The 21827-nt window shown below is 37.0% G+C and overlaps 1 protein-coding gene across 21 annotated transcripts in view; it reads left to right on the top strand.

Annotated features, from left to right (window-relative positions):
• prom1a (prominin 1a) overlaps positions 1-21827 on the top strand; it is a 64739-nt gene that overhangs the window by 27332 nt on the left and 15580 nt on the right. For 14 of the 21 annotated variants that reach the window (XR_534734.2, XR_534735.2, XR_001777008.1 and 11 more), the window contains 13 exons: positions 2466-2671; positions 13671-13791; positions 14602-14665; positions 14994-15083; positions 15291-15314; positions 16974-17203; positions 17665-17739; positions 17854-17917; positions 18199-18358; positions 19259-19411; positions 19689-19812; positions 20510-20613; positions 21533-21617. Coding sequence is in view for 3 of the 21 variants with exons in the window: in XM_008421098.2 (XP_008419320.1) it covers positions 2466-2671; positions 13671-13791; positions 14602-14665; positions 14994-15083; positions 15291-15314; positions 16974-17203; positions 17665-17739; positions 17854-17917; positions 18199-18358; positions 19259-19411; positions 19689-19812; positions 20510-20613; positions 21533-21617 (1500 nt within the window). In the remaining 18 variants the exon portion in view is untranslated. The remainder of the gene's footprint in view (positions 1-2465; positions 2672-13670; positions 13792-14601; positions 14666-14993; positions 15084-15290; positions 15315-16973; positions 17204-17664; positions 17740-17853; positions 17918-18198; positions 18359-19258; positions 19412-19688; positions 19813-20509; positions 20614-21532; positions 21618-21827) is intronic. The other 7 variants (XR_001777010.1, XR_001777006.1, XR_001777011.1 and 4 more) reach the window with 1 other exon arrangement.

Here is a 21827-nt window from a genome sequence, read left to right as displayed (position 1 = left end):
CTGTTTTCTGGTTTTAAAATGTAGATTAAAAAGTTATTTCTAAATAATTAATTTTCTGTCATGGCATTCATTTTGATTAAACTTTTTTAACATCTGTGATTAATGAGAGTATTCTCTTGGTTATTTCAGACACTGTCATTTGTGAAGCAGCTTTCATTCGTTCTCTTTGCACTGCAGAAGCGACGCAGCACATTCACTGCCCCATCACAGACAATAAGAACTTTTTGCATATTATTTTGGTTTCTGGGTCACTTCTGGAGGCAGCTATTGATCTTGTCTCATGCTTCTTGTTGAGGTTTGGAGATGTCTCCTGCTGAAGAATGTGAACCAAATGTTCTCAGTTTCGACCCAGTTTTGCTCTTGTTCAGAATTTTTACATGAGGTAAAAAGTAAAAATTAAAGATCCCACTGTCCTAGAATCTGAAGTAATCCAGATTAGACAATAAGACTGACTATATAAACTGGGTATAATAGATAACTTTAACCAGCCAAACTATTGTTAATCTGGGTTGATTGTTGTAAAATAAGGAGCTGAGTCAGGAGGGTAATGAAGCTGTTGATTCGTTGCTCTTTGCTTCATTCCTCACCTACAGTGAGACAAATCACGGTGAGGAATGTATCTTATATTTTTATGTTTTTATTAAGGTTAACATACAGTTAGAATCTGAATCACTCCTGCTTGACATTAATAATAATAACAAAAACTTTAATACAAATGTTTTCAGTAAGGAATTACAGAAATCAAGGTTAAACTTGATTTCTATATTTTAGAGACATCGTAGAAATAATCCCGTTCTGTGATGCAGGAGATAAACTTTTATAACTGCATAATAAGTGTCTAATATCTTCAGGCGAATACTTTTCATTCAAATCAGCTATAAGTTTGATAAAATGCACATTCTAATTGAATACAAACAGGTTTTTATATTTAAGTTTCTATCTCAGCCTCAGAACTTCAGGTTTAATGTTTTGAACAAATTCATAAAATTTCATTCATGAAAAAAATAAATAGAAATTTTTACTCGTAGACAATAATTGCAGGTTTTTCATGGCCTCTTGACTTCTACTGTGTATATAATAATATTATTCAATTCAACCTTTCTCATTTGAATCTCAGTGAAACAGGTAATCACCTCAGTTCTGGGTGCATTTGTCATATTTTAAGAAAAATAAAACCTGTTTTTGTAATTCAGGTTCAGTCCAAAGATCTGCTTCACAATGTTTTCCTGCCTTAGAACAAATTCCTCTTGAGTCAGGTTTTCATCAGAAACGCAGCCTTCATTGCTCTGGGAAAACAACACTGCAGGCTAACTCAGACAGGTCAGATTCATTCCACTGTTACGCTGCTATTCTTCTGGTCTGTATTGTTTGAAATATGCAGACTCCCAGGGGGTTTTCTAGTAGAGATACACTGACCACGCTTTGCTAGTTAATGCTGATTTCCAGGTTTCTCTGATGCATGAGATGCATCAGAGAAACCTGGTGCAACTCATAAGGACTATAATTCATCGAAGGACAATAGCACAAAAAAGAGGAAAATGTGTGCTTCAGATTTTTAGATCACTGTTTTGAATATGACAGAAAATAAAGTAATTATCTTTGTAAAATGCATTTATGTTATTAAACAAAAAACCCTTTGTACTCGTTGCTGGTTGATGATGTAACTTCTTAACTCTGATGCATTTAAGGCACATGAATACAAAATCTTATTTTCATGTACTTGTCCTGCTGATCACCAATCAGAACCAATACAGGGGAAAATGATCCAAATGCAATCTCTCGCTGATTAATTGGGGCAGTGGCGCAAAAAGTGGGTATGCAACGCATAGAGGCGCAGCACCAGAGGGGGCTGCGCCTCTATGCATTGGGGGGGGGACTGAGTGAGCGTCGCTCCTTCACCCTGACGTTCCTTCCCTCGGTCGGGGGGAGGAGGGGGGGGGGCGCCGATCTATGTTTTTGCATCCACCTGAATAGTGTGTAGTTGCGCCACTGAATTGGGGCTTATTGATTTTTCTTCTTTTTTTTTTTTGACAATATTTCAGATTTTTCTGTTATCATTTGAATCTGTTATCATAGAGTCTGAGGTTGTTTGTCCCATTTTAGCATGTTAGTGAGAGATAATTAAAAATCTGAATCAAATTAACTTGGAATATCTACATGTGATGCATCGTGTTCTTTGTTTATGTACATGTCCGATGAACAGGAGTTTTTACAGCCCTGGGATCTTCCAGATATTTTTAGATTTGTTGCTCTCTTTATCCTTGGCCTCCTTGCGTGTCCTTCCTTCTCCTCTGTTTTGCCTTCATAAATCTCTCTTTTCTTCGATCCCTCCCTTCCAAACTCTCCCAACACGTTATTTTAATCCCCTTTCACCTGTGATTCCCCATTTAATTTTAATTTCCTCCTTGTTTCTTTTACGATAATTCTCACACTTCTTCCTCTCATTCTTCTTCCACTGACCCCAGGCCATCTACTATGAGATAGGCTTCCTCATATGTGCGGCGGTGGGCCTGCTCTTCGCCGTCCTCATGCCGGTTGTGGGGCTCTTCTTCTGCATGTGCCGCTGCTGCGACAACTGCGGCGGTGAGATGCACCAACGCCAGAGGAAGAACGCGGACTGCCGGCGCGGCCTGCTGGGAACGTTACTCTTCTCCACCTCGCTGGTTATCACGTGAGTGTGGCAGATGCAGAAATGACAGAAATATGATCATAAGAATGCATGTTATTTTTAAAGGAATATTTGAATGCATGCATATGCATGCATACATGCAACACCCCCACACTCTTCAGCAGCTTTGTACTCGTAATTATGTTTATGCACAGATACTACAGACACACTCCTCCTCTGGTCAAACACTCAGTCATGAGCCTCCACCATCCCCCCATGCTGTTTGCTAAATATAGTAAAGTCTTACTGTAGATTCTGTGTGGCAGCACCCTTCATCCTTGTGTTCAGTCTAAGCTTGGGTCTCATCGTCCTGCAGGGGATTCTTCCAGAGAGCTCTATCATGTCAATACACATTTATAATCCCAGATGAAACCACAGGATTCCTTAAAATGTCAAATTCATTCATGTGTCTTACAATTTCATCTTTTCTTTTCTGTTGAGATTTTGCTTTATGATTTATACCCACAGCAGATCCCTTCATCTTGTGCTCTGACATTTTTAATGTTGAAAAAACTCAATTTTGAAATTGCAGCATTTCTATTAAATAAGAAATTAAATTAAAATCACGCTTGAATAAGCTTGTTCACAAAATACGTTACTAAAAATCATGGCAAACATTGCATGTGATATACTGATAATTAGGTTGGCGACTTATTCAAGCGTTGGAGCGACAAGCCCCTTATACTTGGAATGGCTATGTTTACAGTATTTTGTGGGAATTGTAGTCTGTGCTTTTACATCAAGGCTATGGACTCAACACATTTGAATGACACACAACCTTTTATGAACTTTATGATGCTGTCGTCTTCTTTGTTGTTTTCAGCAGTAGTAACTTATTGTCTCATCCTCAAAGCAACGGTCGAGTTTTTCAGTGAGCCTCATCCATCCATCCATCCATCCATTTTCTGACACCCTTGTCCCTCAGTGGGGTCGGGAGGGTTGCTGGTGCCCATCTCCAGATAACGTTCCGGGCGAGAGGCGGGGTCACCCTGGACAGGTCGCCAGTCTGTCGCAGGGCAACACAGAGACACACAGGACACACAACCATGCACACACACACTCACACCTAGGGGCAATCTGGAGAGGCCAATTAACCTGACAGTCATGTTTTTGGATGTGGGAGGAAACCGGAGTACCCGGAGAAAACCTACCATGCACAGGGAGAACATGCAAACTTCATACAGCAAGACCGGGAATCGAACCCAGAACCTTCCTGCTGCAAGGCAACAGCTCTACCAATTGCGCCACTGTGCAGCCCGAGCCTCATTCAATACGGCTAATATTTTTTATAATCTTTTAATCAGTTTTATTTGAATTCCACTTGTGAGTGTCAGCATGGACAGCATCCGTTGGAACGTTCCACAATCGATGGGTTTCTGAATTTTATATAAGTAATAAAATAATTTTTGCCACAATTTAGACATTTTTTTTAATAGAAATGTATTTGCAAACATATCAGACGGCTTCACTACAAGTGAGGATCACTTCATTAACATTCCTGCTCATTATTTTTCTGCTCATATAAAAAGTGGGCTCTCTCCATCAGTGCAGAGTGAAACCTGTTTGCTTAGGAGACACATTTTCTGAGCAGATCTGACTTGAAACACTCAAAAATCCAGGTTTACAAACATTTATCTCTTGCAAATAGCTTCATGGATCTTCCTCTTTTCTTTTTTTCTTTTGATTTGCTTTGCAGCCTCGGTAGCAGCATGAAATCTTTAGCCTAGCGGCTTTGAGAGAGCTCTGTTTGCTGCTTGTGCTCAAGTGAAGGGATCCAGGAGTATACTTAATTTGATGTTCTTTGACTTTCTGTCTTCATGTTATAAGAAATTCCACAGCAATAACCCAGCAGCCCAGACAGAGGAGTCTGCGAGCTGCTTTTCTGCTCTTATTAAATCTCCAAGCTACAAGGCAGAGATGCAGCAGAAGCTCTAATGAAGCAATTACAAGCTGAGCGAGAGGCACGGAGCCCAGGAACTGACTGCTTTTTACTGTCACAAGAAAGCTGACAGCCAGGCTCACAGGAGAGCAGTGGTGACATTTATTTCCCAAGAAGTGTTCAAACCCGATTAAGGGGAAGACAGCAGCCAGGTGAGGTTGGGAACATAAAAAGGCAAAAAGTAATCGTTGCTACAGAACAAAACTGTCTTCATACTTTGTTTTGCATCGTTAAATTTGAGGCAAAAATACATATTTTTGAAGATTTTTTTAAAGCATTTTCTGGAGATTCCTACAAACTGTGAAATACACTGAATATCACTGCTTAGCTTATTTAAATTAATTTATTCACTGAAAAGACAAGTTACTGAACATTATATCTCAGATTACACTGATGTTTAACAGCCAGAAGGTTTGGGTTCCTGCACAAGACAAATCTGTTTACTGAAGTTCTTTGTTGCTAATTTTTACTAAAAAAACAATTTGTTTGGTGTTTCAGAATCTAAAGGTCAATGGGTTTGTTTCATGGTTTTTACTTACCTCTTTTGAGTAGTGGTTCAGGTTGTAGGATTGTAATATCACCTTGTTCAGTAGGAAGGTCCGTCCAAATTTATACTTCACCAGAACCATTTTACAGCTCAGTTCACAGAGATTAAGAACACAGTTCTGTACATCACCATTTGAAACGCTAAACCGATGCAGTAGCACCACAATAAACCAATTTTTCATCAGATATAGTTTCTTGTTGTCATGTAACTTTATCTCTTCTTCTGTTTTTACATATATTGCATCTAAGAGAACAAAAACTAGAGCTCCTCTTATTCATTAATTTTTATGTTTCTCTTTAAAAATATGCACAAATCTGAAACCCTGAATTAATACTAAATGGCCTCTTTACATTTTTTTGTCTGTAATGGGGATTTACCTTTAAAGCACTGAACGACTGATTATCTGCTCCTGGGAAACAAATTAATAAATTGGCATTTATTTTGGCTTGTAAACACACCTATGACATCAGCAAAGCAATATGAATGAGAGCAGCGGAAACATCCTTTGCTTGTCATTATCCATCACACTCAATAACTAATTAAACTCAGATTTGCAGCAAATAGAAGTGATTGATGCAGCAATAATGAGCATGCACCTTTAGCTTTATTAGATCCTGGCGGTTGTAGATTTAAACATTTCTTCTGTCTAAGACTTTAATTACCCTGATCTTTTAATATTTCAATCTCAAATTGAAATATTTCAATTGAGAAGTGATTATTTTTCATGTTTTCCTGATATTTATGTACATGGATAATCATTAGTAAACATATTATGTAGAAAAATGTGCAAACGTTCTTCACATTTCACATCTGTGCTCTCATGCATGTTCGTTATTCTGATATGACATGTTGCATTTTGTCTGCCAGCTACGCTAAAGCCACACCATGCATTATTTACAGAACAGCAGGAGCTATTTGAGTCTGTCCTAATCAGCTCTTATTCATCATGACCCATGCATGGATTTATAATATGAAAATGCAGATCCCTCCTTTTGTTGCAGCTGAGTGGAGGAGCCCTGCTGATTCTGTTACCCAGCATGCACTTCGACAATCTATTTCAGTTACTGGGTGTCCGACAGTATTAACAAAAAAGGTCCAAAAATTACAAGCTTAGTAATTCATGCTTATTATGCTAATCAGATGGGTTCTAATTAAAGATAGTGCAGATACTTTGAACCGAGTATCGACCTAAGATCCCAGGCAGACAGTTTAGTGTGGTAAAACTTGTCCTCAGCTGGAATGGGCCATCCAGTGATCCAGAACGAGAGAACAGAAGGCTTCCACACTGAAATCTGTCCTCATACTAAAGGTTCAGCTTTTCCAACATTTCCAGGGCAAGATTATGCTGCGGCAATAAAAGATAAATATAATTTAAGGCTCGCTGGTCTTCCTCCGGAGTTCTGATAAGTGTGAAGGACACTGTACTATTGTACATCCTGCTGGCATAAACAAACCTCTAAAAACATATATTTTCAGTTTTATACATATAAAAAAGTCCAGAAACAAAGAAAACTGATTTTTTTATTATCCTCCAATGAGTTGACAGAACATATTTTATTTTGACATAACAAATCTTAGAGTTTATTTGTTACAGATTTCATTATTCCTGCTTTGAGACGTTAGAGGGAAATTTACAGAAGCAATATGAGGCTTGAAGCAAAACTTACTTAAAGTTTCTAACGGCAGTATGTTGGATCGATACTACCCCCCACATTACTAATGTGGATAATCAGGAATATTTCATTGAGCAGAATATTATTAATATTTTAAGTGTCTTTTCCACCATAAGTAGTGTAGTTATGTGAAACAGGACCGTGGAGCTGTGACATGGAGCTTCATAAGGTCCGTGGTGTAAGCACAGCCTGAGCAAAACTTCACACAGTCTGTGATATTGACCCAGAAAGTTCTACTTTTAGTATTGAAAATTTATTAAAACAGGGAGAATATTGCTACAATGCCATCAGCAGGCAACAAATGCTCTTTTTTTCTTTCTTTCGTAGATTTTTTTGCCCCTTTGCACCCAAATTGTAATGTTTTTATGCTCAAAGTTGCTCCATCAATGAATTCAACCAAACAACAGTGAAAACAGCATAATAAATGAGTCTTTATTATGCATTTCCACAGTTTTCCTTATTAAAGTCTTAAAATCTTTGCTTTGTTATTCTATCAGCTTCTTGTGCCTGGAGCCTGACTTGTTTTCTGTTGGAACAGATTTGTTATTGAATGTGTGTTTTCATGGTCTCTGTAGTGCCTCGTGACTTATTTGCTTTTCCATTAACAAACTGCACGTTTTCTCCCACTGCGTCCACCTTCAGCACACAATGGCAACTCGGCACAAATCATTCCTCAGCTAATTAACAGGAGAGGCCATTCTAAGAATGAATCCTCAAATTTATCTTCTTAATGCAACACATCCCTATTAATCAATTTCTAATTTTCACAAGTCTGTTTCATCCATGAAAACCACTTTATCTTTGCACAGTTTTTTTTTTTGTGGTGTGTATAAAACAATTTAACATGCACATTTAAGCATGTTCCACTGGGAGACTGACTGAGGTGCACAGGCATGCATATTCTTGCAGAGTTTTGGCTAAAAGTAGAGATTATATGGCACATTGTTCCTTGGGAGAGAAAAGAAATGAAAGGGAAAGCTGCATGGCTCTGGGATGTGCTTTACATCTTAGAGGTGCTCTATTTCTGCAAAGCTAGGATCCTCTACTGCCCCAAAAACAAGATTTCTAATATAGCTTGGTCCATTTTGGCTCTGAAAAAAAGAAGGCAAACATCTTTATATTTAAAAACATAATTTCACCAGCTGGGTATTAAGCATTTTATGTTAAGAAAACTCATGGTTTGTTACACCAGTTGAATGAATTGTAGTCTTCTGTAGTGAGATTTCTCTACTGCAACTCATAGATGTGAAGACGTCTAACTTCTGAAATTAAGACGTATGAATGAACGAATGAAATATTTATTTCCAACTTACGAACTGTAAATATTAATAGAAGAAAACAGAATACTAGATGATTCAGACAGAGCCACTTAAATCGTAAATGTTTTATGAGTTTTGTGTTGTTTTTTCTTCATTCACAGCTTTACAGTTGTAGTTGACTCCGAATTAAAGAGCAATGAATAAATGTGAGGAGATGCAACCAAATCTTGAACGCATTAGTTCAGTAGATATCAGATATGTATCCTGAAACCGGGATGTTGAATTTTACTTTAAATTGATGCCACTGAATGCGGATGAAGATTTGTTTTGAATAATATTTTTGTTTCTTGCTCCAGAGGTTGAGTGAAATATGTCAACAATAAATTAGTGTTTTAGGCCCCAATGAACTGAACTTTGCTGTTCTACACTGATATGATCATGTTTGCTCTTCATCATTTAAATATGACATAAACTCTTCACAGCTTCAATCCACAGAATCCATACCATAATCATTTAGTGAGTTATGAAAGTAAAATGGCCAAATATGATCAAATCCAGTTCAGTAAGTTATGTTTACCCTAAATATAAAGTATATCAAGTATTTTTTGTGGTTTTCCTCCAGTTTAAGATCATCCTGAACTCCAAGGATTTCTCTCAGGTTCAGACTTTGATTCATCTCCTCTAAACTGCTTTCAGTGAATTTATAGTTTTCAAATAAAAACTTATATAGAGCACTGATGATGAAAAGGGCGAGAGAGCCAAACGACAGGAAACGTTAGAGCTAATCTGTTCATCGCCTGGTAATATTTTTATAAGGAAACTGTGGTTGTAACAGGATGCAGGGTGCAGACACTGACCTGATGAACTGTGAGGAGAAAAAAAAAACTAACTGTGAAAAATGATTAAACTAGCTGCATAAATCACATAACAGAAAATAGTGAATAAAATCATCACTTATCCCTAATGCCTCAAATTAAAACATATAAATTTGATAATTAAAATGGTATTATCATTTTTCTTTTTTTTAAATTGCACAATAAATACTCATTATATTTAGAACTACAAGAGGAAAGGCATCATTTTTTGTTGTCCTGCTCTTTATAGAGTAAGAATAACAAGCCTATGTTTTCTGGTTAATTAGTCAGGGTTTCGGCTCAGGCATCCAGAAAGTTGTGTGCTGATTAACAAGCATACTGTTTGTCACACATATTACTTGCCAGTATTAAAGTCTTATTAAAAAGACCTTCATATGCATAATTTTTCTTTTTATAGTATTTGTTAGGCGCTTCTCAGAGCATAGGATGTGTCAGTGTACTTTGTTTTGGCTCCAAAATGTTTAACTCAGCACATATTTGCCCCACATTCTCTAATCTGTCTGTTTCTGTGCAGAATACTTAGATAACATCAACAAAATAAAGAAACTAAACAAAGATGTGCCAAAAATAGAGTATTGTCCTAATTACAGACTTTTTGGATTGTCACAGCACAATCCCAAACTTTTTCCCCTCACATGAAGGTGACAGTTTCACTTTACAGAAGCGCTTCAGACTAAAGCTGATGTCTTTTTGAGAGACGGGAGGAGTGAGGTCCAGTTCCAGCAGAGTGAAACAAGGGGACGGCTGAAAGGCGACTGCCCCGGCCTTGCAGCCACAGTCATGCTGAATGCAGCCATTGTTAGTTTGTAAAAGCTATGGAGCCACTAGACCATGTAACACACACTTCCCAGCCCCCAGTAGTGGCCTAGATTCTGCAGCATCGCACTGGACTGATGCTCCTCTTCATCTGCTGTTCTGAGGCTCCCACCCTTAGGGAAGAGTTTCATGTGTCATTTGGCTTTTTCTCAAACAAGAATTAAAGCCCTTTTCCAGAGTTGTTAGAGGTAAGTCCCTTTCCCGCTGTGTTTGAATTTTCCCCTCTGGTCAAAACAAGGCAAAAAAAAAAGAAATAAAAAAGCCACACAGACGTGCAACCATTTGCCAAAGTTAAATGTAGCGGACAAACTTAGAACACAACATGCTAGTGGCTCATCCAAATATTTTTAAACCAAAGAAGGAAGAACTCATGAAACCAGATTTATGGAAAATGAGTTGATGTTATGAATAATAAAGCGATTTTGCTACAGGAGAGTTGTTTAACATCACAGCAACAAATATCATTGGGACCTTTATGAGAAAAACTAGAGCAAAACATGTTTTTCAAAAGTGTGGCATGCATTATATTCATACCCTAATTTCTGAAACACATTAAAACCTAATTTAATAATTTATAAGTCACATAATTACTAAAGATAGTCCAACTGTTGGTAATTTAATCCCAATCTTAAATGCATCTGTTATATAAAGGTCTTAGAGATTTGTTAGAAACTCTAGTGAACAAACAGCATCATGAAGGAACACAGCAGACAGGAGGAAGATGTGGAGGCGTTTGGTTCAGGATCAGAATGAAAAACAACATTCCAACTTAAAGAGTGTAGCACAACTGGACATGGCTGTCCAGCTAAACTAACTGGCCTTAACAGGATGGCCTTATCAGAGAAGCAAGAGGTGACTTTGGAGGAGCAGCAGAGAGATACTGCTCAGGTGTGTGTTTCTCCAATCTGAACACTTTTAGAGTGATGTTACTGCATGTTTCACATCTAATTCTCATAACTACTTTACATAACTCTATTCAAAAAATAAGTCTCTGATTTTCATGGAATCGTTCCATAATATATGATACAGTTAGAAAAAGCCCCCTATTATAATAAATGACACATCCAATATTGAAGTGAAGCCCCAGATGCTGCTTTGCAAACATCTAAGAAATTTCTGTATCTTGGTTGAAGTTGAACATTTGGCCCCAATTTAATCTGTCTGTTTTTTTTAAATAAATGAGGAACACGACTCAGCAGTAGAAAAGCTGAATTTGCATGCTGTCAATATTAAACTGCATGCCTGTTGCTTCGCTGTAGTGATCACATCCCACTGGGTAGAAACAAGCAGAAATTTGAGGCACATAGAGGAAAGGAGAATCTTGTTGGAGAAGAACATCCTTACTTATCTTAACCTTCACAAAACAGATTGTTCTTTAAATCTTTAAAGTTTTCAAAGAGAAACTTTTAACACTTTAGGCCAGAAAAAGTACAACTTGTCCGTTTAGAGATTTTTTCGTATTAGTGCAGTGTAAATATAAATCAAATCATATTGTGCTGTGGCAGACGGGACTCTCCACAGCTTCTTGCTAAGTGCTTTGCTTTTCACTCAAAGACTCTTTGTTAAGCACCAGATTCCAGTGACCTTGCTGGACACCAGGCAGACGGAGTGAGCGAGAGACAAAGAAAAGCAGAAGGAGGTGGGCGGAAAGGGAGGCAGAGGGGTCAGAGTTCAGATTCTACACAAGGAAAATATGAGTTTAGTGTTAAGCCTGATGTTAACATGTACAGTTTATTGAGTAATGTGTGGATTTAGAAAGACCCAACGCAACCCTGAGAGGAAAACATGACATGGGCAAGCAAGAAAGTTTGATTTCATAAATTTAGCAAAAACTTAAGTTATATTAAATTTATGAAACTGTATATTTACAATAGGGGCAGGAAAACAGAAGAGAGAGAAGGCTGAACAAAATGTTTGTGGGTGAAGTGGACAGTTTTGATCTTACCCTGGTAAATTATCATTCCTGTGTCTCACTCTGCTCGTTTGGCTGATTCACAAGTTTCAACCTATTCAGTAACGGACTTTGTGAAGCTCTACTTTTGTCAAATCAAGTTAATTTTAGAGGTGGGACTCAATTAAAAATGTTAATCAACTTAATTGGAGGGTCTTATTTGCAACTAATTGCATTTTGATCAAAAACCATAAATCGATATAATAAGCAACATTCTCAATTCAAAACCCTTTTTGGGGCTAAATTATTGAATAAATAGACGTGAGTTCAAAAACAGCGATATTTTATCCCGATATCTAGGTTATTCAAACATCACATTGGTGCAAAGAGTAATCAAACCTAGTCAGCTGTCAGGTATTTTAGAAACCCCTAATCATTCATGTAGCGTCTACAAAAAATAGTTCTTTAGAAATGTGGACTGTGGTTTCTGATATTAGAGTTGGGTACATGCACTTCCTGCTCTTTGTTTGCTGCTGGTATTCTCACTAAGATCTTATTTTAGGCTCGGATAGCTTTGCTTTTGTAGGCTAACTCCTCTTGGCACAACTTTAACACAATTAGTCTTTTCCAGCATTTCATCAGATTGTTTTTTGAAGCACATATTGAGCCAAGAGAAGCGACTTTGCCGTCAGCTGTGTGTCAGATTTATGGGTGAACTAGAAACATGCGAATACAAAGATTACGTTCTGAATGTATATGAAAAAATATACAATAATTTGCTTTGAAATTCTTAATGTTTTAAAATCTATGTAACATAATTTAAATTAATGTGTTAATGTCCCGGCACTAGTTATTTTATGTAAATGTTCTAACTGAAAAGTAGAAAAGTGAAATACAATAACTTCATAGTTCTCTTGCTACTGTTCTATAGAGAATCACTTGTACACATGAACACATGAAGGAGCGTCAGAAGAAATTGGAAACAGTATATCTCATCATGCCCAGTCTAAACAGACATTACTGCCCCTAATGTGGAAAATGTCTTCAGTTTATTGTCACATCGGATTTTATTCATGATAAAGACTGTGACTAATGCAGCTGCTGCTCAGAACACTGTAAGGATGAACTACACACACCATCTTCACTGCACCACATATGTACAAGCTGCTTTTGTACTTATGCTGAACAATAGACACACACACACACACATACACGCACACATACACACACACACACACACATACACACGCACACACACATCTCCACTGCTTTTTTATTCAATGAGTCACAACAATCCGATTCATTTCTATTGATCTAAACCATCCCAGTTGCCTCTGAGTCAGTCCCTTTGTTATTCCTCTCAGCAACTCATCTTACATCATTCATAAAGCTGCTTATTCCACTGAGGCATTTCCATGAAAGAGGTTCTCTGTGCAGTACAATCCCACTTTATGAATTCTGACTTCTTTAGAACCTTCTTTTCTGAAGTCTGACCACCCCTGGAGCTACAGCCAGGCTCACAGGAACAGCTGGACTGACTTACAGTAGCAGGGGCAGCAGTGAGGTGCTTTCAGCTGGGATGGAAATGAGTTATAGAAACAGCCTAATATTATGGGCTAGCTCCCTTGATGTTCCTCAAGCTAATTAAGTCTTGTGAGCTACTCAGATTTGTTTGAAGCATACAAGACACGTCCTTTAATGTCCCGCTTCATGTATTTTTCTTTCATTAAATTTAGATTTGTTTACATTCTGAGGACCTGAGATTAAACATTTGTAAACAAGCTACAATCATCACTTTTTGTTTTTATTTATATTGAATCTACATAACAATATTTCCTAGTTCTACAGGTGCCTTAATGTAAAAGTAAAAGTGGGAAAGACTGACCCCTACTGCTGCTGACATGCCATCATCCCATTCTGTAGAACCCGCTGCTTTTAAGATGGAAATGCTCGGCTTTCAGACAGTAATATCATCATATTTGCGTCTGCCAATTGTTTGCAGGATTGGAGTTCTGTGTGCGTATGCAGCCAACCAGAACCTGAGCTCTCAGGTGAAGAACATACGCCGGCTGGTTAACAGCAACATGAGGGACCTGCACACCTTTGCTAATGACACACCGATGGTGAGATAAAATAAAGACGCAGCATTAGCAGCTGCCTCTAAGTCTAAGATCGTTTGAAAGTTAATACATTTTAGTAATTCAATATAAACTCTGAAAGTCATACTGTTATTTTATGGCTGTATTACATCAAAACTGATATATTTCAATTACTCATTAAATGTTACTAATGAATACACAGCAAAAACATATTTCTTTTGCAGAAATATTATGTTATGGGGAGAGTTTATTGATTTGAAAGTTGTCCAATGGTCATTGAGAGGAGGGTAAGCCACAAATAAAGGTTTGCTGTCCACTAAGGGCTATATCCAAGGACTTCAACACAAAGTTAAGTGGAAGGAAAAAGTGGCTTAGACAACTCTGCAATAAATGACAAAGGTATCCTCAATGGTTTTGTAGCAAAGTTCTTTCATGAGTGTGGGGAGATTCACATGCTACACGACCACGTTACCTCTGTATTTAGTTTTTCTTTTTTATTTAATTTTATGGGTTTAAATGTGTCTTAAATAGCTTTTTGCAATGTTTTAAGCATTTGTGTTATTGTTTCATTCTGTAATAAAAGGGGGGGGAAAGCCTCTTTCGAGTAGGAAGGACTCAAAACCATAGAACCACTTTTCATCCGAGTTTCGAGAATTGTTTGGTATTTTGAGAACATTTCATGTTCATTTTGTTATTTATATTCTTACCTATAGGGTCTTATAAAACTCAGCTCATTTTTTATTCAGAATCTGTTGGAATCTAACGTGGAACTAATGAACCAGTTTCTGTATGCTTCCATGTAAACCTGTTTTGCTTTGTGTTTCCTGTTTGCAGCAAATTGATTACCTAATATCCCAATACGCCACCGTCAAGAACAAAGTCAACTATGACCTAGATAGTAAGTAGATCTTCTTCTTGCCTCTGATAGTGAATTAAGTGGGCATAAATGATTCACTCAGCTTTTCTTCTTGGTAATACATCTTGTTTACTTCCCCTTATCCATGACTTGTTTTTACAACTGATTAGCGACATATCTGGGTCTAGAAGCTCCAGCTGTGACTGTAATGAAGGCTTCCTTTGAGTATTCAAGTTTTCTTCTGCAGGCAGTTCTTTCCTGAGAGTTAAATATTGCAAAAAAGGAAAAGAAAACTTTGCAGCCAGGCCTAACAATAGTAGTAATATACATGTTACATTTGCCTGATAGATGTGTTGCTGTTTTCTTACAGACATAGGTCCGTTACTCGGGGGAAGGATCCATGTACGGTTGGATAAAGAAGTCCATCCTGCTTTAAACCAAGTGCTTAATATGGCTGGAGGTACATCAACACATTTTTTCTTCCTTTCATTTACTAACAACCTGCTACTAACAGCATATTGCATAACTTCACTGCTGTTTTGTGAATTAAACTTACGGAGTAATCATTTGTTAAGGCAAACACTTTTACAATATTGTAAGCAAGTCTTTGACTTTTAATTATTATTACTTCTTTTTATTGTCTATATTGTTTATGTTCTTCATAAAGTGAAAATCCAGAGAGCCATCAAAGGTAACTCAGCGACTTACTGATGATCCAGTCGTTTTATCCCTAATGTTGTGACTTTTGATGCTGTTGTTGCTCCTACTATCTGATCCTCCTGGGTTTTTTTCCTGAAAAATGTTAAACCTCCCTGATCATCAAGTCACATCTTCATAGAGAACAATTACAACATTAAAATTGCACTACGCAACATCTGACAACAAATGTCTTTCAAATAAAAATAAAAAATGGGAGTAGGAAGAAGATAATGATGAGAAATATTTCTAGGATTGAATTTGCTTTTTTCTATTGGGAATTGTTTATTTCCATTCTATTAAATCTATTATAAAAGGGAGAACAATGTCATGTTTTTATGGCAGTGTTTGTCATGTAAATATTTACTTTCATTTATGTGGATGACAATGTTGCTGAGTGCAGTTTTAAGTTAATGGATCTCACTAAAAGTCCAAACCAACATCAACCTGCATCTGAATATCTCAGCTGGTTTCTCTCATGGTGACATGTTTGTTTGAACCATGTTTGTTTGAACCATGTTTGTTTGTTTGAACCAGTCATAATTTCTTTTTAACTAACCTGCAACAACAAAAAGAATATGACTAGTCATCTAAAATATGCTGTGCTTTTTAAAAGTATTCAAATCCCTTAAACATTTCCACATTTAGTCATGTCAGAATCCCAACTTCACTTTATGCATCAAACATGAATTATTTTCCTTTTCTTCTACATTTTGTACTGCTTTGCATTGGTCTGTCACATAAATTCCCAATAAAATTCATTCACTCTGTGGTTGTGAGATGATGACATGTAAAAAAGTGTGAATACTTTTCAAGGCACACCTTAAGAAGACCAAACAGCAATCTATGAGTTCCTGGAGAACTCAATATAATAATTATAATCAGCCATCTCTCTTTTTACAAAGTATTTATGTCACAGTGTCAGTGTTACCATTTCTCCTGTTGCATTTTTTAGCACTGTTCCAACATTTGCCAGTATCTTCTTATTCCTTATCCTGTTTAATGTTGGATGTTTGCTGCAGGATTTTATGGGACTTTTAGTGAACACTGACTGCTGCTTTGCAAAACTCTGGATTACAAAACTATGAGCTGCTCATTAACGACATCAACAATAATAAAGCACAATTATTCACGTCATTGCTGTTCCAGGAAAAACAAAAACGAGTTTTCACCTTGGTGTGAAGGACGTTTACGTGTTTAGTGAAGTCAGGTCTGCTGATTTCTACGTGTTAATTTTGTCCCCTGATGTGTGCAACAGAGCACACATTACATAATCTGTTTTTTTGTATGTATGCTGATGTTAAAACTAAAGTGTCATACATACGACTGAAACATTGGTCCAATTATGTTGAAGAAGGACAAAAAAGCGTTGCTGCAAATAATTTCAGTGTGTTTTTGCATATCATCCTGCATTTTACCAGGACAGAATTATGAGATTTTCATAAATTTGTCATTTTGTGGTAAGCCTTTAAAAATCCCCAATAAATTTAAAACTTGATTTCATCCATAAACTATTATATTAAAGGGCTAAAAAGAACAATTTATAATTATGTTTCAAGGGAACATAATAAACATTTTAGCTCTCATGCCTGGTTTTTCCATAACAGCAACCAAATCCTTTCCTTCGCCTCATTTTTGTTCTCGTTCCTTTCAGCCATGAGGGAAACCAAGGAGGCCCTGGAGAACGTCAGCGTGTCTCTGGTGGTCTTACAGGAAGGAGCCGGAAAACTTCATTTCAACTTGAGCCAAGTCCGCGACAGCATCAACCGCACCCTTGATGACCCCGGCTGCCATGACGAGGAATCGGACGCCACCACGGCCCAGCTTTGCCGCAGCATCCGCCAGTCCCTGTCCCAGCTGCAGATGAGTGCAAACTTCACCCGGGTACAAAACAAAATACTGCACAATCTGAGAATATAATATGATCTGAATGGCTTTACTTTACTTTCAAATATGGTACTATAGAGACACTTTGCTATTGAACTCAACACAAACAAGCTCTTCCGGCTTCCATGATGTCTGATGTTATGTACTGACATTTCAAATATTATTTCAAAGTCAAATGACCGTGGCTGCAGTCTAACCGCATGCAATTTTATAAAAGTTATTAAAGTCTCTTTCACCTTGGCCTTGGATTGTAGGATGAATTACACATTGAGTTGGAGAGGAAGCACCATTTTCTTCAAATTTTATCCTTAGTCAACTCATCAATTTCAGCTCTCTGTGGGAAATTGTGAGAGAAATCAATGAGAAAAAGAAGAACTTAGATTCTTGATACCAAACATTGTAACCTTCATTTTTCATCAGTGTTTGTGTTTATTGATGTTTTTTTCACTGATTTTTAGCTTCCTAATGTGAACCCTCAGCTGGAAAAGATGAAAAATGTAGTGAAAACAGATCTCAGCTCTGTCGTCCACAGGGTGAGTGCGAATAAATTAAAGGATTTTCATGTGTCTATCATGTGTCTTTTTTAAAACTTTTAGTCTTTATGGCATTATGAATTTTAAAAACCTGATGTCTTCTCTTCTTCTCAGGGTTTTTCCTCTTTGAATGACACACCGCACATTGTGATTGAACAGACAAGAACCGTCGTCAACAGTACGTGTCTAGTAAAAGCAACTTCTGCTGTGCACATTATGTTCTACTTGTGAAAATGAATCTAATAGTTCTGTATTTTATTTGCTTTGTAAGCGTGCATGATGAGACAGATGCAAAACGTGAACATTTTATGATCATATCTTTATACTCATGTCTGTTGTTTCATTTAAGCTTCATTTAAAGATCAAATCAATTATGAAACACAACATTAATTTGGAATTAGTCAGCTCTTTTGTTGCTTTAGTTATGGCGTGCTTTCCAATGACTGGTCTTTCATTTAGGTGTCCAGAATTTAGTGGACAGTGTCGGCAACAACATCAGCAGCTTCTCCAGAGCTTTCCCATTGCAGACCTGCTTGTCTAACTTCACCATCTTCATCAGCCATGCACACGCCAAAATCGAAGACTACTATCCTGAAATTGACAAAATGGACTTCTACAGGTAAAATGATATCCAGACAAGTGAACAATTTTCTTTGCATAAAAAACAGAAAGATTTTTTACAGTGCAGGAAAGTTTAGGTCCTATTTCATAGGACTCTAAAATAGAAATGTATCATTATTTCGTACAAATAAAATATAATTACCACGTTTCTGTATCTACGAGCAACTAGCAGAGGGAAACTCACATTTATTCAAGATATGGAGCATAAATTTAAATACATGTGTAGGATCCAACACTAAAATATGATCAAGAAATAACTTGGTGTTATGTATGATTAACTATGACAAACATACATTTACTTATCTTATTTATTATTGATATTTTGATTATCTGCACTTCATTTCCAATAAAGTTTTTTTCTTTTCTTAAAGAATTTTAATTTGATTTCTTTTGTTATTTGTATCTAAATATAAACTATGTGTGTTTTCCAAATGTGAGAAATGCATTGTTCTTCTAAATATAATGAAAAATCAGTTTTAATCCTGAATATTGACCAAAATAATCTGGATCATAATTTTTTCCATAGCCAAGCAGCCTTAAGCCAAGCACATCTGATCAGAACAAGCCACATACCACTAACAAAACCAGCATATGTGGATTATTTCAAAGTGAACTTCATTGTAAAGGGTTAAAACTGATTATTTGAAAGCCCAGTTTTTTTAGACCGAAAAATAGTGCGGATGGTCTGTAATGCAGCTTTGCAAGATATCCAAATGAAAAAAGATGCAATTTTTAAAAGCAAACTCCTTCATGTGACTCACTTAATTTATGGGTGTGGCTGACATTATTTCCCAGGTTTAGGGTTAGGGTTAGCTCAAACTGTACAATTAAACTCAACAAATCTGTTCTGGGACTTGATTCTTCTACATGTTGTTTAGTTTCTGCTTGATGTTCGCAGATGGATCGGCTGCATCGCTCTGTGCTGCATGGTGGTTCTGGTCTTGGCCTTTAACTACTTGGGCCTTCTGTGCGGCACCCTGGGATACGACAAGCATGCCTCACCGACGACCCGAGGATGTATCTCCAATACAGGAGGAACACTGCTGATGGCGTAAGTCTGACATACCCTAGTGAAACTCAGTTTTTATTATTTAATGTTCTATCTCTTGTATCTTAACCTTTTATCTCTCAGTCTTTTGGTTTCCAAACAGCTATTTTTTTCTCAAGATTTTCAATTAATTTGATCTTGGTTCAGCTGTGCTATGCTAAGCAGGAGAGAAGAAACATTGGAGATTCTCGATGACAATTGTAAAATAAAAATATTCACTGTTAACATTGTGAACATAAATAAAAAATTCCCACCTGAGTGAATTTGTTTTTGTCCACAGCGGTGTTGGATTCAGCTTCATTTTCTCCTGGATGCTTATGGGAGTGTTGACCACCATCTTTCTGGCAGGAGGAAACATGGAGAAACTTCTCTGTGAGCCATTTCACACCAAAGAACTCTTCAAGGCAAGTGGGAAAAGCAGACAATTATTTCTTATCTCTTGCCTTTAACCTCTCTTTGGATTTTATTTATGGATTTTTAGTATGAAAACAAGAAAATGTAACGTTTTCTAAATGTGTAAGAGAATGCACTTTCACCATAGATTGTATTGATATCTGGGGAGTTTGGAGGCCAAGTCAATGCCTCATATTTGTTGTGCTCCTCAAACAATTCCTGAACCATTTTGCTTTGTGGCAAAGTTACATATTCCTGGCAATAAAGTCCACAGATGTCAGGGAATATTCAACCCTGAAAGGTCTGCAGCTAAGCAGCACCATACACAAACTGGGCTGCAGTGTGTTTTCCAGCACCTTTCTTTCAGAACCACCATGAACTTATTGAGCAATTTGTGCTACAGTAGGAAGTCAGTTGGGTCAAACCACACTTGCCAATGTTTGTTCCCCACATGCAAATCCTTGAGTTTGTCGTTTTGTGCTGCTTTCACCAATAACAGGTTGTCATGGTAATCACATTTGTTTACTTACTGGTCATAATTTAGGCCTGAATGGGGTTTTAATGATGGGATGCAATAATCCACTCCATGTTAGCTACAATTCCACCAACTACACATCTACAGAGTTCTTATCGCTTTAATGTAAAGAATACATATTCACATAAATATATGAGAGACCTTTTACTTTTCTTCTGTCGTTTTTTCACCAGGTCGTTGACACCCCATACTTGATCAACCCAGAGTGGAAGAATTTCATCCCAGGCTACATGTACAATGACTCTGAATTGGAGCTGACATCGGAAAGCTTGTACAGGCAAAGAAAACTCAGATATATTATATTATATATTAACATTCTGCAAAGTTCTGTGATCCCAAATTTATTGAAAATTCATTTTCAAATAAACATATTGAGTTTTTTAGCATGTATTCAAATGTAAAATGCTTTCAGTTGAGGTATGCACACGTCTCTTGTGCTGTCAGCTTAGAAAACATTTTTAAGCAATACGTAAGCAGCATTGCACATGAAGAGTAGAACAGCAATGCAAAAACAAAATATTTAAATTATAAAGAAATATCAGGTGGTTCTATCCACAGCAATGCATTCAGTGTTCTTATATCTTCTTTATATTTAAAATCTTAGAAAGCATTGATGAATGCATTTTTAACTTTTTTAAAAACTGTTTCTATTGGATGTTGAGTTATCAACAAATGAGGTTACTCATATTTTGCTCAAACTTTCTGCTGTGGCACATTCATTGCTTGTGGCATCGAGTCTCCAGTTGAATATTTCATCCAGACGGAAGGGAGGATGCAAATGAAAGGAGCTGCAGTTAACTTGCCGTAGCTAATTAGTGTCATTTTTTACACTTTAGTACTGCTTTTCTGCAGCTTACTTCTGTTTGATTACATAAGCTTTCATCATCCTCCTGCTTGATGGGGATTCATAAGTACGCTGCGATGGCAGACCCAAAGTCATTACATTTACAAACAGACATGGATTTAACTTTAATAAGAAAACTCCTCTCACTTAGTTGGTTGCTTAAATGTTAGAATTTATAAGACTTTAGCTTTTTGAGTAAATGATCCTGCTTCCAGTTTGAAACACATCAGCTCTGTAATTCCAATCAATTACACATGGTGGCAGCAAACATTTTCTCTCAGACTGGTATAAAACTGATTTTTCTCTCTCTCCTCTCTGTTTTCTTGCCTATCTATATGCTTGACTTTTTCAGTACTTGCAAACAGAACAAAGGCATCTACTCTGCCCTGCGTCTGGATAAAGTCTTCAACATCTCCTCGTTCCTGAACACCACAGTGGTTAGTAATCTGCACAGGCACAACATATACGCTATAGTCCAGGTTTATGCTGTTGGTGGAAGTCATGCACAGAAAGTAAATAAATCTGGTAAACAACGTTATGGAAGTTAGAAAATGTTTACTAAACTGGAAAAGAGCTTCAAACATGTTGTAAACCTTAAACATGATCAGGGGTGAAAGTAGTTTTAAATTGTTGGGGGTACTAGGACA

This window comes from Poecilia reticulata, linkage group LG10 (assembly GCF_000633615.1).
Source record: "Poecilia reticulata strain Guanapo linkage group LG10, Guppy_female_1.0+MT, whole genome shotgun sequence".
NCBI lineage: Eukaryota > Metazoa > Chordata > Actinopteri > Cyprinodontiformes > Poeciliidae > Poecilia > Poecilia reticulata.
Note: the sequence above shows the minus strand (reverse complement) of the source record. Positions and strands in the feature narration are given on the sequence as shown.